At 36.9% G+C, this 16,292-nt stretch overlaps 1 protein-coding gene and 1 long non-coding RNA gene across 8 annotated transcripts in view; one reads left to right on the forward strand and one right to left on the reverse strand.

Annotated features, from left to right (window-relative positions):
• Positions 1 to 16,292, reverse strand: part of LOC149770991 (uncharacterized) — a 34,096-nt gene that overhangs the window by 17,410 nt on the left and 394 nt on the right. For 3 of the 7 annotated variants that reach the window (XR_016418417.1, XR_016418420.1, XR_016418421.1), the window contains exons 1-2: positions 14,006 to 14,140; positions 6,359 to 6,423 (exon numbers count right to left, since the gene is read on the reverse strand). This is a non-coding gene — a long non-coding RNA (uncharacterized LOC149770991). Of the gene's footprint in view, positions 1 to 6,358; positions 6,424 to 10,191; positions 10,396 to 14,005; positions 14,205 to 16,292 lie in introns of those variants that run through there. The other 4 variants (XR_016418416.1, XR_016418418.1, XR_016418422.1 and 1 more) reach the window with 2 other exon arrangements.
• Positions 1,872 to 15,955, forward strand: LOC149770992 (uncharacterized). Its single transcript, XM_089948917.1, has 7 exons — positions 1,872 to 2,075; positions 2,477 to 2,605; positions 3,911 to 3,979; positions 10,220 to 10,302; positions 11,689 to 11,834; positions 12,259 to 12,344; positions 13,233 to 15,955. The coding sequence occupies exons 1-7, from the start codon at positions 2,006 to 2,008 to the stop codon at positions 13,547 to 13,549; spliced, it is 900 nt and encodes a 299-aa protein (XP_089805043.1). The 5' UTR covers positions 1,872 to 2,005; the 3' UTR covers positions 13,550 to 15,955.

Genomic DNA, 16,292 nt, shown 5'->3' on the forward strand with positions numbered 1-16,292 from the left:
TCGAACGGCACAAGATTGTACATTTACCCACTGACCAAATCGTCAGTCGACCCTCGGAAAAACTGTATCAAATCGTGTACCAGAAGCGAGCGAGGCTTCCCAACCACTTCGCTTTGCCGTACGGTCACGTCGATATTGGTCAGCATATAAAAAGGGACCGATAGTTCATTGTCACTACCAATGTCAATAGAGAAAAATGAATCCTTTTAAACAGCAAGTATCGAGAGTAAGACTCAAGTCCAACGAGAAGCTCAGGCGTGATTCTATGCCTCACGATCACATCAACAATGCAGTACCACATCTTAGTTGTTTATATACTAACGTCATGACACATTACGTGCAACCAGTGCAACTTCTAGACCACAAAACTTTACCTTATGGACATGCTGATATCACCCAGTATATAAAGGGACGACTTCTAGGAACGACACTTCATTGCGAGGACAAGCGACGAGAAAGATGAATCACTCTACGCAGAATAAAAATGAGAAGGAACAAATATCATTGAACTCTTTCACCACCATACCGTCACAGCAAGGTGCGCTCAAGAAGGGAAAGGATTCAGTAGACCTAAAGGAGTATTTAAGCATCCAAATGACTTAGACTGCGACCTCGAGAAAATCTAGGACGATAACTTACACCTACACGGTGAAATTGAAAAACTTCGTGTCTGACGTTCCAGCCGAGGAAGTAGCAGATTTTATTACGGACCTACTTGGCTCACTGTTAGAGGAACTCAAATGTCATTGCCAAGACAAAGATCGAGGTCGTTTGAGCCTATCTATGTATCACAGCAGTTTGAACTCGCCTGTATGTCTTGGGTTTAGCACACCTGCAGAACTAACTTCTTCCAAACTTTTGAGGGCTATAGAAGACGTGCAAATGATGAGAGAAAAATTTGACATCATCGATGGAAAAGTGACTATTCATATGGCATATGTTGTACCGCCATTGGAAGAAGACGATGACTGTACTTGATCTGCTTACCGATAAGTGTACCCAGCACGATGGACGTAACAGCAGATTTACGAATGAAAGGGAGTACGTGATGGGAAACTACGCTGGGACACAAATGGTAGCTGACCAGATTTTTGAAAACGTGTGTGACGGATATAGAAAGAACATGAACTTTGTCCTATTTGATTGGTTGTTACATGTTTTGTTTTGTTTTAGCTTTCTTTTATAAATGAACATTAAATGTAAATATGTTGCAAATGAAGTGATTTTAGAAAGGAGTGAAATTTAATTTTAAACAGTAATTTACTAGAACCAAGAACTAAATAACTCGTAAATAGGTTTGTTTCATGTCCAAATGTTTATGTATTAAATGGATAGTGATTAGACCAAAAAAAAAAAAAGGCTAGAGAGCCCATGTATATACTTGAATACGTGTTTTGAACCCATACAATAGACTCTTCTTTTTCGAGTCTCTATTCTATCTGTGAGTCTTTCTTTAGAACATTTTTGTCCTATTTTATGTGTGTTTGGATGTGTATGTGTTTGTTTCTGTATGTCTATGTTTGTCCCTATCAACCCTTTGTCCCTACAAATACATTTCACCCTATAAAAAGTTTTGACCCTATAAACCCCATAACGCCACCCAATGTTCAATTCTCATTGACCTCCAGGTGACATTGACATGCTAAATTCCCATGGAGGCCATTGTGCAAACCCCATATTTTAACGTTCAAGTCCCATTGACGCTAAAGTACCCCCTATTACTACTAACATGTTACGCAGATCGTCAAGCGATAATTACTAGGACGACCTCGAGGACCTCAACGTTGACGACAAAATAGTTTCAAATAGAATAAGTAATTCATTCATGAGGATCGGTTATTGATGATAAAAAGCATGGTGTCTGTATTTTTTAATCGATGGCCGAAAATAGTTTTATGGGATTCCCAAATAGTTATTTTCCTATATAACGCACAAAACTACATCAGTGCTATTTAAACGATGACGTATAGCTTCATATCATCAATTTCAAAGCAGCCGATCTCTCATGAACGTAATGGAACAGACTTGTTATCGTCTCATATATACTTTCTGTCTCGCTCTATTTGTTTTACCAGGTAAGTTGTTTGCCGTCTTCTTTCTCAGCCTCTCTGCTTCTCTGTGTTTCGTTCTTATGTGTGCGTCCGATGGTTCCTATGCTGGTAATACGAGTTTCCTCTTATTCCTCCCACCCCATTTGTTTACATTTGATATTTAAATTGAGGTGTGGGGTCAGATTGAAGTGGCTATCGGAAGTTAGGATTCTGGTAGCCACTTACTAACGGGCCTGGCAAACTTGATTGATCGAATCATATCTGCGTGAAATCGATAAGAAAAAGAATTATTTTCTGAGAAATTGTCACACACACACACACACACAGACACACACAGGCACGCACAAGTGTGTGTGTGTGTGTGTGTGTGTGTGTGTGTGTTTGCGTGTGTGTGTTATTTTACACTGATAAGACCTTATTTATAGTTTCAGGTTTGCTTTGTGGAAACAAACAAAATATTTCTAGTCTTGTGCAATACGGAGTTGGGTTCATTTGCTGCAATGAAACAGTACGCACGAGTGTTGACCTTAGAGGCCTGGAGGTTGGCTGCTGTGGTATGTTTATTTATTTTATAGTTTCACCTATTTCTGTGCTTAAGAGTTATTTATTGTAAGCTTCTCTACACAGCAGGCTTTGGATAACAATAACATACTGGGAATTAGCATGGTGATTTCCTCTAGGCAATAATAATCGAATTTATCATTCGTCAGTAATACGTAATAATTATATATGTCTGTGTTGATTCTGTTCAACAGAAATTGATTTGCACCCCAAAGTTTGGTAGCGCGCGTTCTTCTTCCCTTATCAAATGAATCCGCTTACATGTATACTGAAGGAAGAGGAATCTGCGTGTAACTAAGATACACGTATCGAGAGAGGTGGAGTTTTCTTTGTAAAACATGAATACATAGGGATCAGCTAAGGCCGATATATCAGCCCCACCCCAGTGATGGTATTGATTTCGGTTTAGGTGACATCAGACCTATGTATCATCCATCAGTAACAACACAGATCTGGGGGATTGATTTATCGGCCTAGGATTAGCTATCCGTCAGTCTCAAATACATGTATACAGCAGGGGGAGGCGCTAACCGTGCGATTCAGATACATACATCCAAGGGGAAGGAGCTTACGGCGTAACTCAAATGCTTGTACAGAGACGAGATCAGCTTTAACGCAGGTAAGAGACAGGTGATCGTTTCAGTTAGATTCAGTTTAATAATGTACGCTTAGCAGAATACATTTACGTTCAGAGTGCAGTGCAGGGGCGCCCTCATAATTTTGTTTAGGTGGGGTAGGCGGGCAAACATGTAGCTCTCATTATCAAGTTTTATGGATGTATGCTATAACATGTTTAGAGGTGAAATCGGGGAGGACAAGTGCCTGCCCCGATGCTCCTGTGTGCTGACTCCCAGAGAGAGAGAGAGAGAGAGAGAGAGATCGCAGGGGTGCGTTCAGAATAATTGTTTTTATTTCTGGGGTGGGATTCGGCTGACAAACATGTAGCTATCACCTAAGTTTTACGGTTGTATGCGATAACATTCTTAGAGGTGAAATCAGTGAGGATAAGTACACGCCCCCCCCCCCTTGCCCCAATGTGCTGACGATCATGATCATGATCATGAGAGAGAGAGAGAGAGAGGCATTAATTAACAAATACAAAGCAATAATTGGTTCAGGGTTCATGCTTCAGCGTAAAGGCGCATCGGAGATGGGATTCTTAGGTAGAATGACATCATATGAGCGAAGATGTGCTATTTTCGAGCAAATGTAAAGGGGAAATGAGCATTCAAACTTTCATCGCTGTATTGGCCTGAATCGTCCCAAAATTGATTCAGGTTTGTCATGTATCTTTCTAGGTGCTCGAACATTATACTATACGGGTAGATGCAAATGCAAAGATGATCAGATCGAGTCCAAAACACAAGGTAACAAGTTAACGAGTTATATTTATTATTTTCGGTCAATGTACAAAGCACTGCTGTTACACGTTGCTGGTTAGTTGGCATTACATACTAAGGGAGGCAACAATGAAATCCAATAGATTTCACTAGAACAAACCACAGATATATCTGATCGATCCACCAATCTGTAGATAGGGTTACCATATATGAACTTTGGCTAGCGAAGCTGGAAAATGCCTTTAAGAAAATATAATTAAGGTATTGTTTTTAAAAAGTATAAAATATCCTGAAAATCGCGCTCTATAATTTAAATGATGGATTAGTGAGGATGATGGCGGGTCATATGCACTTGATGTTGTTGTTGTTCTAGGGTTTAACGCCATTTTTCAGCACACAATAGGCTATGCATGACGGCCAGTATTAATGGTAGAGGAAGAACCCAGGAAAACCCCGGGAAGAACCACCGACCCACGAGAAGCTTCTGGCACATATGCACTTGATAAAACTCTTATACAACCATGGCTTCATCAGACAAGGACGTTGTGTCTCTGTTTATAACGTTGTTAGATTTTAGTGATTATTTGTTGATTGTGGGGACTTGGTATGGAAAAGCTACTTACCAAAGTGAGTAATTAGCCAATTCTTGGAGCGGACATCATAATGTACAGTATTCCCGAGACTTGATGTTTGCAGGGATTAGTTTTGTAAACATTTCGGAATATTTTCACCCAATAGTTAGTGAAAAACTATGACAGCTATTGAAAATATGCATTTCTAAATTTTTTTTTAAAATGATCTAAAAGTTATTAATGTTTTCGAAAGCATATATATAATATAAAAGGTAGATTTTCATCGTTTTAAATTTATTTAATATAGCACGTTTCTAGCTGAAATCGAAAAAAATATATGAGCTATAGCATTTACATTTATTTTTACCAAAATAACTTTCCAGAGTTCCGATAAAGAAAATATAAAATTAACTTTTCGTAAATTAGGACATCATCAACACCATCAAACAGTAATGCATATTTATTGATTACTGAGTTCTCTAGCAAATCGTGCTTTCTTCGCATTATATTTACAAAACAAATTGCATAAAGAGTTACTGACGAGTAACACGATAGTATAATGGATACTGTCAGGCTTTTCCTTCAAAATAAAACATGGGTGGAAAAGGGTGAACGTGATATAATAATGACCCAAATATTTGGTACCGGTGGCATCGCACACGCAAATACTACAATATATTTTGAAAGTCGATAGGAACTTCTGGAAGCAATCATCAATGAACAGTATCCGACAAATGCATCATACTTTATAAATAACTTAAAACCAGGACTACAGATATACTTTTTCAAAAATCTAGCTGCAAAAATTTTGTACGCGTGAATTTGACTAATGACAATGCAGAGTCCATCAACAACATTCTAAAACTTTCCGTTGACTGGAAACCACAACACGCGCAAGACCTAATGACCAACTTTTCAGCGTGACGAAGATCCATTTCATGGATGTTAGCACGCTCTTCACGACAGCGGGAATTATCAGTTAACGAAAAAAGAACACATTTGCCATGCCAGCGTCTGGATGTGCAAATCCGAAAAGCAAAAGACAGAGATTTTCCTCAAGGACATTAAACGTATACAGAAATCAAAGTACATGAAATCACAAAAGGAAAATACACAGTAATTACTAAGTGTTCTCAAGCAACATCTATGCTACTTGGCATGTTCAACTCAGAAATAAATAAATAAATAAATATTTAAGAGAGGAAGACTGATAGAATAAAAAGGTAATGAATCATTACACTTAATTGCTTAAATACAGCTATACGTCTAATTCTATGTTGAAGGATTTGAAACTTTTAAAAAAAAAATTTTATTGTATACTACTAATCATAAAATATATATTGTGTTTTGGAAAGTTAAATATTATTAAGAATTTATATGTATCTGTAATCGTAGTATTTATTTATTGTAAAGAAGATTTCGCTACTAACTTCATGCTCAGTAATAATTAATTTAGAAGTAAGATACCTTTGACGCTACAGAACATCATATATCGGTATTTAAAGTCAAACATTTAATGCCTCGCAATTACTACAAACAATTTTGGAGTCAGTCTGAAATATTGAAATTAGAATGTTTGCTAATCGTTCACTTTTTCGATATTTTATTATTTACATTATGTTCTAAAAATAAAGAAATTCTAGAACTGTATGAAGTTGGTGAGCTTGATGGAATATGATCATTTTATATGTATTTTTATATCTAAAATATATGAATATAAAAACCACATCTAAGCTACTCAGTAAGTTCAACTCAGAAATTCAGAAATAAATAAATATTTAAAAGAGGAAGATTGACAGACAGAATATATATATAAAAAAAACATTACACTAACCTGTATCGCAAATGCGATGCTGCCATTTCCCGCATCTATTACAAGACAAAGCAAGTTGGCGAGGCCTGAAATGAGTATGATATTTTACACGGATAAAATAACATCGTCACAATTAACACAGTTCAGTTCATATTATACCAAAATATATCCGATCGAAATATCATACTATAAACTGTATTTACTGTAAATTAATCCAAATTTTACACACAAGTATGTCATACACCTTTATTAAAGCTTAGGATAAAAATTGGCATGTAATGAAAATGTTGGGCCCTTTTGTACAAATTTAAAGCGTGGTGTGGTGCATTTAATTTTCAACCCTTTGTCTTTTCATACAAATTAGCGTACATTGATTAACTTAATAAAAGTGACTTTAATTATAATTAACTGTTTACATATTTTTCTAAATTGCAGACATCAGTGAATAACCGTGTGGTTAGTGGGAATGACATTAGCAGTGTGCTAATTATTGTTTCTAAAAAATCTGATTTTTTATGCAGATTTATAGTGCACGGTAAATTATTTCTTTTCATTCAGTTTAGCGTGCATTCATTAACTTAATAAATGTTACTTTAACTATAATTAACTGTTGACATCTTTTTCGGTGACTTAGAGATGTGTTCGTATCTTCTTTAATTGCAGACGTCAATGAATAATGATGTGATTAGTGGACGTTAGTATTAGTGCTCATTATTGTTTTAGATATGCATGAATTGGGGGCGAATTGTCCCTTGGCTGGAGTTGAAATGTCTTGGGGTCGAAATGTCTTTGGAATTTTCTTGGGGTCGAAATGTCTTGCTTCCATGTGGTATTGCTACTTATTTATAAATGCTGATAAATATTTATGTTACTGCACCCGAATATCTTCGTCTAAATGGGAGTTATTTCCCTTGGCAACTCTTTGACCTTTCCCGTTACATAAATAATAGCTAAATATTCACTTTTTTTTGTTTCTTTGTGTTGTTGTTGAAATTTAAAGTAGGTAAAGTAGTAGTAAGTCTTGATGTGTTGTTCGAGAGTGTTGGGGTGTTTAGTGAGACCCGTTGTCTTGAGGTCCTTGGAAGAAGGGAAGTCACTGACTTCAAGCCAGATTCACGCATGCGTCATTTTATTCCTTCGGCAGTGAGACCGCTTGTGAGTTACATTATTAAGGGCAAAGATGTAAACATCAGTCAACGGTATGTACTGAAAATCATACACATGATAAAATGAGGTCAACTTTTCCCATGTCTAGATATTCATTATATTCGTTGTCATGACCTCAAACATTATAGGTAAGATAGAGAATAACTGATTACCTTACTAATGGATTATTGCACTGGTCAACAGTGAAATCATTACTGACTTGAAAAGGCCCTAATCTGTAGTATTTTGGTGTGCCGAACACGAATATAACCGTGAAAAATTTGTATTGGCTCTCGTTTTGAAGATATTCATATACCTCATTTTCTATGTTTCACTGTGTAAATTTCTCCAGTAGGACTGCAGCAACATCCGGAATAATGATGTAACATTGCATAATACCATCATGCTCACATCATCCACAGTTGATTGCATAATTTTCTGATGCAATGCAATACTAATGCCATGCGGCTGCTGAAGTAAGTTGACGTCAGCAGTGTACTATACATGTGTAGGCCTATTATACTAATGCCAGGCGGCTGCTGAAGCTGACGTAAGCAGTGTACTATATAAAGCCCAATCAGATAGGTTCAGCATTTAAAATATTTTAGACGTTGTGCGAGACAGTTCAAGCTACTGTTACATAAAACTTATTATTTTATCCATTTACGTACAATAAAGAACAGTAATGCCTCGAAAGTGTGTTAATACCGCGGACAATTTTTGCTATATTTGTGGGGAAGTGACATTTGCCAACCAGAAGAAAAGTATCAATTCTCAAGTGAAGAAGGCATATCATCTTTACTTCGGATGCAAGGTTGGTGACCAAGACAAGCCTTGGGCTCCGCATATATGCTGTGCTACATGTACAACACAGCTTTCACAGTGGTTGAATTGCAAAAGGTCATCAATGCCGTTTGCAGTCCCAATGGTGTGGAGAGAGCCAAGCAACCACCTAAATGACTGTTACTTCTGCTTGGTTCCTCCTCTTTCCGGCGGAATAACGAAGCGAAAGAAGTCGAGAATAGTCTACCCAAACATTCCGTCTGCATTGAGACCAGTTCCACATGGTGAGGGACTTCCTATTCCAGAACCTCCAGCAGAATATTCTCTTGATTCATCTGACGAAGACAAAGGTGAGTCGACCTGTTCTTCTCCTGGTCCATCAGCATGCAGTGATCCAGATTTTCACTGTGGTGCATCATCAACCCCACACAGAATAACACAGGAAGAACTAAATGACCTGATTCGTGATTTGGACTTATCAAAGAACAAGGCAGAATTGCTAGGATCAAGACTCCAACAATGGAATCTTCTAGAAGAAGATGTCACAATTACTGCATATCGAAAGCGCCACCAGCAATTGGAGCCTTTCTTCAGAAAGGAAAGTAATCTGATATTCTGTTCCGATATTGAGGGCCTCATGAATGCTTTAAAAATCACTCATGACCCACAAGAATGGAGACTATTTGTGGACTCTTCGAAACTGAGTCTCAAGGCTGTGCTTTTGCACAATGGAAACATTCTTCCATCTATTCCAGTAGCGTATGCTGTCCACATGAAAGAGACATACGATAACTTAAGGCAGCTACTGAATTCCATTGAGTATAACAAGTACAGCTGGCACCTCTGTGGTGATTTGAAGGTAGTTGCCCTTTTAATGGGACTGCAGCAAGGATATACAAAATACATGTGTTTCTTATGCGAGTGGGATAGCCGAGCAAGGGAAATGCACTACATGAGGAAGGAATGGACTCACAGGCAGAATGTAGCCATTGGAGAGAAGAATATCCAACACCCAGCTCTGGTTGAGGCTCAGAAAATCTTGCTACCACCCCTTCACATCAAACTAGGTTTGATGAAGAACTTCGTGAAAGCCATTGACCTGACTTTGCCAGCATTCCGATACCTGCATGAAAAATTCCCTCGACTCAGCGAAGCAAAGATTAAAGAGGGAGTTTTTGTGGGTCCTCAGATTCGAGAGCTTTTCAAAGATGATCGGTTCAACAACTTGCTGGAAGGTGACGCGAAACAAGCATGGAATGCTTTTCGCCTAGTTTCTACAAACTTCCTCGGAAATGTTAGGGCAGAAAACTATAAGGAACTAGTAGAAGACATGTTGATGAAGTATAAGAACCTTGGCTGCAATATGTCTCTAAAGATTCACTTCCTTCATTCCCATTTGGATTTCTTTCCTAGCAACTGTGGTATTGTTAGTGATGAACACGGCGAACGTTTTCATCAAGATATCGCAACAATGGAACAAAGATACCAGGGAAAATGGTCCACTACAATGCTGGCTGACTACTGCTGGACACTCCTCAGAGATGCTCCCGAACAGCTGTACAAGAGACAGGCGAAGAAATCTAAGATGTAGTCAATGACTTGATTTTTTATAGGTAGGCTATTACAGTTGACCTTTTACTATTGGAATGCATTTCGTTATGTAAACATTAATTTCTTGCAGATTACAAAAAAACTAGAGCCAATTTTGCAATTTGACTGTCATATTCGTGTTCAGCACATAAAAATTGATAAGAATTGACTAATTTTATTTCAGTAACATGACTTTTGTAAAAATTTGTTGTCCAGTGTTGTCATTGCACTGTAGAAAATAACGGAAGGCACCGATTTACATATTTTTACATTTAGAATATGTACATGATGGACGTGATAATGATAAAAATCTATCCGAAATTTATCAACTCAACTTTTATTTTCATATTCTGTGTACTGAAGATTCTTCTGTTGATTCTTGCTTGGTGAAGGATCATGTACCAGAGCAAAGAGATGAACAAGAAAACTCTACTCATTCACTTCAGGTATGTGACAGGAAAGACACATTCCATTTATTTTTCCTCGGAATATTAATTTCACATGTAATTACACGTGCATTCTACATTCAGGACGTTCTTCTGAAAAGAAAGCGTCATTAAAAATAAAAATAATAACAGATTGATGAACGGCAAAATATATCATAGGCCATTTCCACTCCATGACTGTACCAGCATTTGGCTGAGCTTCGTTTACAACTAGCTATAGCTGGGCAGACCTTCTGACATAACTTACCCATCTATCTTTAGCAAAGATCCACCATATCAGCTTAATTGATAAGTGTGTCTTCATTGTTGATGTTACATTGCTGTTACTCTGATATCGTTTATGTATGTATGTAGGTATGTATGTATGTATGTAGGTAGGTAGGTAGGTATTGATAGACCGCTTCGATGACCTAGTGGTTAGATCGTTCGTCTTGGATGTAGGAGGTCGCGGATTCAAACCCGGCCGAGTCATGCTAAAGACCAGGTCGGCCTGGTGTCAAGATAATGTGACTGGGTGAATACAAGATGCTACATGTCTGCGGCATTATGCTCCATTGCTAAACATCACTATAAATTGTCACACTGCAGACATCGTAGCGATATGACTGAACAATTGTTAAAGCTACGTTAAAAATCAAACAGACACAAACACTTTTAATTGATAAGTCAAAGTGTATATATATTAATTATCTTACAGATTAGATTACTTTACTTCGTGCACCACTACGGAGATTATAATACAGGTCTGTGGGTTACAGTACCCATCGCCTTACCTACAAGTACCAATCCTTATACCATCGCGACCAAGCAAACATCACCAAAAAGTCACGCATGTTTCATGATACAGGTACAGAGCAAACCAAAGTTGACCCTCACTCGCCATTGTTCAAAGATCCGCTACTGTCTCAACTGAATGATCAAAAGAAATAATTATCGGTATGATAATGACTTGTTATTTCCAGATAATTGCCTTTAAATAATGATTTGAGTTTGTTTTATGTCTTCAGCGAGAATGACAACTCCATAGAATTTTACAAATAAATTTCTATTATTTAATTCCCGTTTTCTTCTCGAGTTCATTGCCTTTTTCCTTCACAAGGCCACAGCGGTGGTCCAGTGGTTAGCGCACTTGATTCGCAACCAGAAAATTGTAGTTTGAATTATTCCCAGAGTAGGCAACCACGATGTATCGCTGATGTGTCCGTTTACTGAAGCGCGTCACAGCACGATAAGACATTTCACGTGGTGATGCGTTGTTAAATACAAATCAGTTAATCCTCAAATCTGTTCATGTGCATGTTTTCACCGCAACTGTCCTTCATGTATAAGCTTTCACTGCATATGTTTTTCATGTACATGCTCACACCGCATCTGTTCTTCACGTAGATGTCTTCACCACAGTTGAATGAAAATCTCACGGAAACAGTATGCCTCAAGTATTTTGGTCTAAGATACTGCAAGCATGCGAAGACCTGCTTTTATCACAAGACACAGATCTGTTGTGAAGATGGTATACATCTAGGAAAGGGAGTGTAAGCAAAAACAGATTCTATTCTATTTTGTATGTGTATGCACGAGAGAGAGAGAGAGAGAGAGAGAGTGTTTATCACTCAGCAGCAGCACCAAGATAACGATGATATTTACTGTTGCCACTTATAATAATAATAATAATAATAATAATAATAATAACAATAGTATCAGTGCGGACTCTTGTTTAAAAAAAAAATTGTGTGTGTGTGTGTTAATTGTTAAACAGCTTGTAATTTGCTCCGGGACGCTCCATAAATATACTGACAACTGACACCTCCCCCTTTCCCGCAGGGTTAAGAGAAGCAACTGGGTCCAAAAGAAAAGAGGGACTGATTAATGACAAGGGGCTATTTGAGTGCTACTTTGCTCCTTCTTCTTCTTCTTCTTCTTCTTCTTCAACTGTTATTATTATTATTATTATTTCAGTTGCCCGTCCATGAAGTCCAACCGCAAATTCTGCACAGCAGATAAGGATAGCGAGCGGAATGTGTGTGACGACACATATAAACACGGTAAAGTTTTGCATCAAATTTTGAAATATATGTAATACAACAGCCGTTGACATACCTCAAAGTGCTCATAATTACGAACTTAATTTCACTCTCGTACACACATGGCGGTCAGTATATTTGGTAGAGTAATAACCTGGGAGAACCCAGGGAAGAACCATCAACCTACAGGAAGCTACTGGCAAGCTTTATGTCAAACCCATGTGGACAGAGGTGAATTGTTAGTAATCTGTAAATGCGAGCATCTTAGACCTTTCGCCCCCTCTACACTTACGCTAAGTAATTGCCATAATTAAACTCACACGGAAATGGTAGCATTTCTGTATGTGTGTGATTTGGATTTTTGACATAGCTTTAACAATTTTTCATTCATATCGCTATGATGTCTGCAGTGTGACAGTTTATAGTGATGTCTAGCACTGGGGCATCATGCAGCAGATATGTAGCATGATGTCCCACCAAGTCACATTATCCTGCATCAAACCGACCAGTCCTAACACTAACCCCTTAATGCTGAGCGCCAAGCGAGGCAGCTGTTAGTACCATTTTTCTAAGTCTTTGGTGTGACTCGGTCGGTATTCGAACCCGCGACCTCCTGCATCCGAAGTGTATGTATGTATGTATGTATGTATGTATGTAAACATGCATGCATGTTTGTATGCCTGCATGGACTGATGGAAGTGTCACCAACCTATCCTACAGTGTCCAAAGAGCTGATGTAGTTTATGTAATGTAAATCGCATAATTTAATTATACCGAAACATATTCAACCAGTTTCTAGGTATAACTGAAATACAAAAATGTGAACAAAGTTGCAAGCATCTTTTACCTAGCAATTAGATGACTTGATAAATTCTAAATTAGTTTTCATTGATTAAATTATCTTTTCAGTATACCAACTGTCTGTTAGAGAAATAATCTTCAAAGACAATGTGTCCCGTACATTCCGGGGGACTGTAACAAAACTGGAATGTCAGAGGCCCATTCGGAAGCGGATGAAAAAAATTCTGATAAAAACGGATACATCCATATCGTGCACTGATACTTTGAAAAGAAAATCTTTCATAGTGTTTTCAAGGAAAGACCGCAGATTTAAGACTTTGTCTTTTTTCTGGTTAGAAAGAGATGATTTAGTCATGATAAAAAGACATCAATATAAACAATGCTGTCAATCAGCCATGAATGTGCTTAAAAATAGAAAAGGTTAAACGATGGTCCCATCGAAGGAACAAAATAGGTCATAAGGGTACAAACGACGGTCGACAAATTCTGATTGGCATGCATCAGTCAAGTAAACCGTAGTGTGCAGTAGTCGGATATAACATAACAAGATTCTTTAGTTCGATTTAAATATTTGCATTGTTGTCATTATGTAATTGTCAAAATGTAATAGAATCAAGCTTAAGAAAGCAAACACGCACAGTCGACCGAGACTTAAACGTGGAAGAGTAACTACGATGTTCACGATGATGACTGATGTGTGAAGTTAAATTTTCATTTCGTTGAAGTAGTTCAATGGCATACCATCGATATCGGAAGTCACATTAGTATTATAGGAATGAAATGAACATTTTAAGTATTCGTTGACGTGACTTTGTAGGCGAATTTAGTGACATTGGGTAAAGTATTAATTGTTCAAAAATTGAGTACAAAAGTATTTTTACCAACTTCTGTTCATTCCTGAATGATGAATGGGTTGCATTGATCTACACTGTCAGCACTGATCATCCAGACGAAGATTAGATCGCTTTGGGTGTTTAAAATGGCGCCCTGGCATTAATCTGTTTCTTTTGTTGTTGTCGTTTCTTTTAAAAGGCGGACTTCGGTTTACAGGTGTAGGCATTCGGACAACCTTGTCTATTTCTGCAAGACATAAATATGCTTGGAATGTATGTCGCTGCAGTAGTTTACATAAAAAATGTCATCCAGTCTTAAAATTGCTTTTGAACTAATCGGAGCATATCAGACAAGAATACCAGCCCAAAAGATAGCTAAAGTTTTCTGTCGCAACATCTTGACGGTTTAATTGGAAGGGAAACTTTTCAAACCTCTGAATTTGGGAAATTATTTCTATTTGTTTTCGGTCATAATCTTTTTTTTTGTTCTCCCTACTTGGAAATCCAGTCTCCATGTTAGTGATGCAGACAAGACGTTAAGAGTTTTCATCAAAACCTGTTTATTCGACTTTTTTGTTTTGTTGATGGGGCTACAGATTGTGTGTGTATATTGGACTTTCAGTTGACAGTTTATTTTCGTGTTGTTTGTTGAATATGTTGGAATCGGTTAAGATTTGTCTTCAGGCCAATCAGATCCTTTTATCGTTTCAACAGACAAACTCACACTGAAAACTGTTGAAGAGTCTTTTTTTTTTACTGTGCCAAAGTAAATAAATATTTTTTTAGTTATGTTTGATTGGTCGACATTTATGTGAAAGGTATTTGATTGGTCTATATTTTATGGGAAAAGCTGTTGGATCTGTCAATATTTTATATGAAATACGTTTGACTGGTCTATATTTGATGTGTAAGGTGCTTGATTGGTTCATATTTTACGTGAAAGGTGTTTGATTGGTCTATATTTTATGCGAAAACTGTTCTGTAGAGCTTACTTTTGCGATTTTCAATCTAATAATGTAGTCCTTACATAGCTAAACTCTAGGCTCTTCTTGTTATCTGCATCTTTCTGTCAGCTGATATGCTAAACTATCAACAACAAAAAAAGTTTAAGTTGAATTTTCAGCAAATCAGCTACTTGAATTTTCTAAGCTAAAGTTTCATTAAATACTCAAAAATTATTTACGATAAACGCTTAATTGTTAAACCGCTCGTCAACATTTAAAAGCGTTCAGCAAAGCTGAACCAATCACAAAGCATATTACAATAATGCAAATCTAGTTGGTTATCAGTATACATTCTGAAAAATAAATTCAGTTCTAGTTTAGACCTTGAATTTTTAAATTAGTTGAATATTTCTTTCAATTAAACATTGTGGTATTGTTCATCTGTTGAAATTTCCTTTATAAAGGCATATTTGTAAAGCATACTCTGTTTAAACTATTGTCTATAAATTAATCATCGTAAATTATATATACATTTGAGTTATAAAGATTGATTTTGGGTGAACAGTATTTCTCATGATGCTATAACAAGGTCATTGGGTCTTTTAAAGCATTTAGTCCTCTGACCAAAACATACATACACGGTACTGAGCAACTGCATTAGTTTTTTCTTCGTTAATTCATCGCTTCGTTTAAAATATCAGACAGTGGCATCTTATTTGGTCTTTTCTATTCCTCCGTCCATACTTTTGTACATCCTTCTATGCTGAGAACATTGATTTATCAGGCAAAATTCATTTGACTTAGAGAAATGGTTTGGTAATATGTTTATTTATATGCATATATAAATGAACTTATATTTTCAGGCCAGTACAATAGTTATTCATATTTGTTTTATACGTTTTATTTTTAGTAATTGGTTTTAGATTTTGTTTTGTAATGAAATCCATGTTAGTACTGATAAGCAATTATACAAATAAAATTTCATTGCCATATTTACATGTATTTCACACGGCCTGATTATTTTTTCATTTCCATTAAATCATTTTTAAATTTATATCATTTGTTGAACTTTCTGGGCCTCTACGTCTCGGTCTAAATTGGAAGCATACTTGCGTTATTAACGCAAATCTAGTTTAAAAAATAAATACCTGATGAACTTGTTTTATTAAAAAAGAAAACGATAGATATCTCAACACTGCGAAACAATTTGTAAATGATTATCTTTCGAATGAGTATTTCGGAAAAGGAGTGGGGATATTAAGACCACATTTCAATGCAAAAAGTTACAGTGCAGTAATTGATAGTATCGTCTGAATATACCTCCCCCTTTGTTTGCTCCCCTCCCCCCATCGATTTCAATAACGGATAACTTTAATGTGATAGAAGTGTAC

Source organism: Sinohyriopsis cumingii, unplaced genomic scaffold, assembly GCF_028554795.1.
Source record: "Sinohyriopsis cumingii isolate HCF-2022 unplaced genomic scaffold, ASM2855479v2 utg002140l, whole genome shotgun sequence".
Classification (NCBI taxonomy): domain Eukaryota; kingdom Metazoa; phylum Mollusca; class Bivalvia; order Unionida; family Unionidae; genus Sinohyriopsis; species Sinohyriopsis cumingii.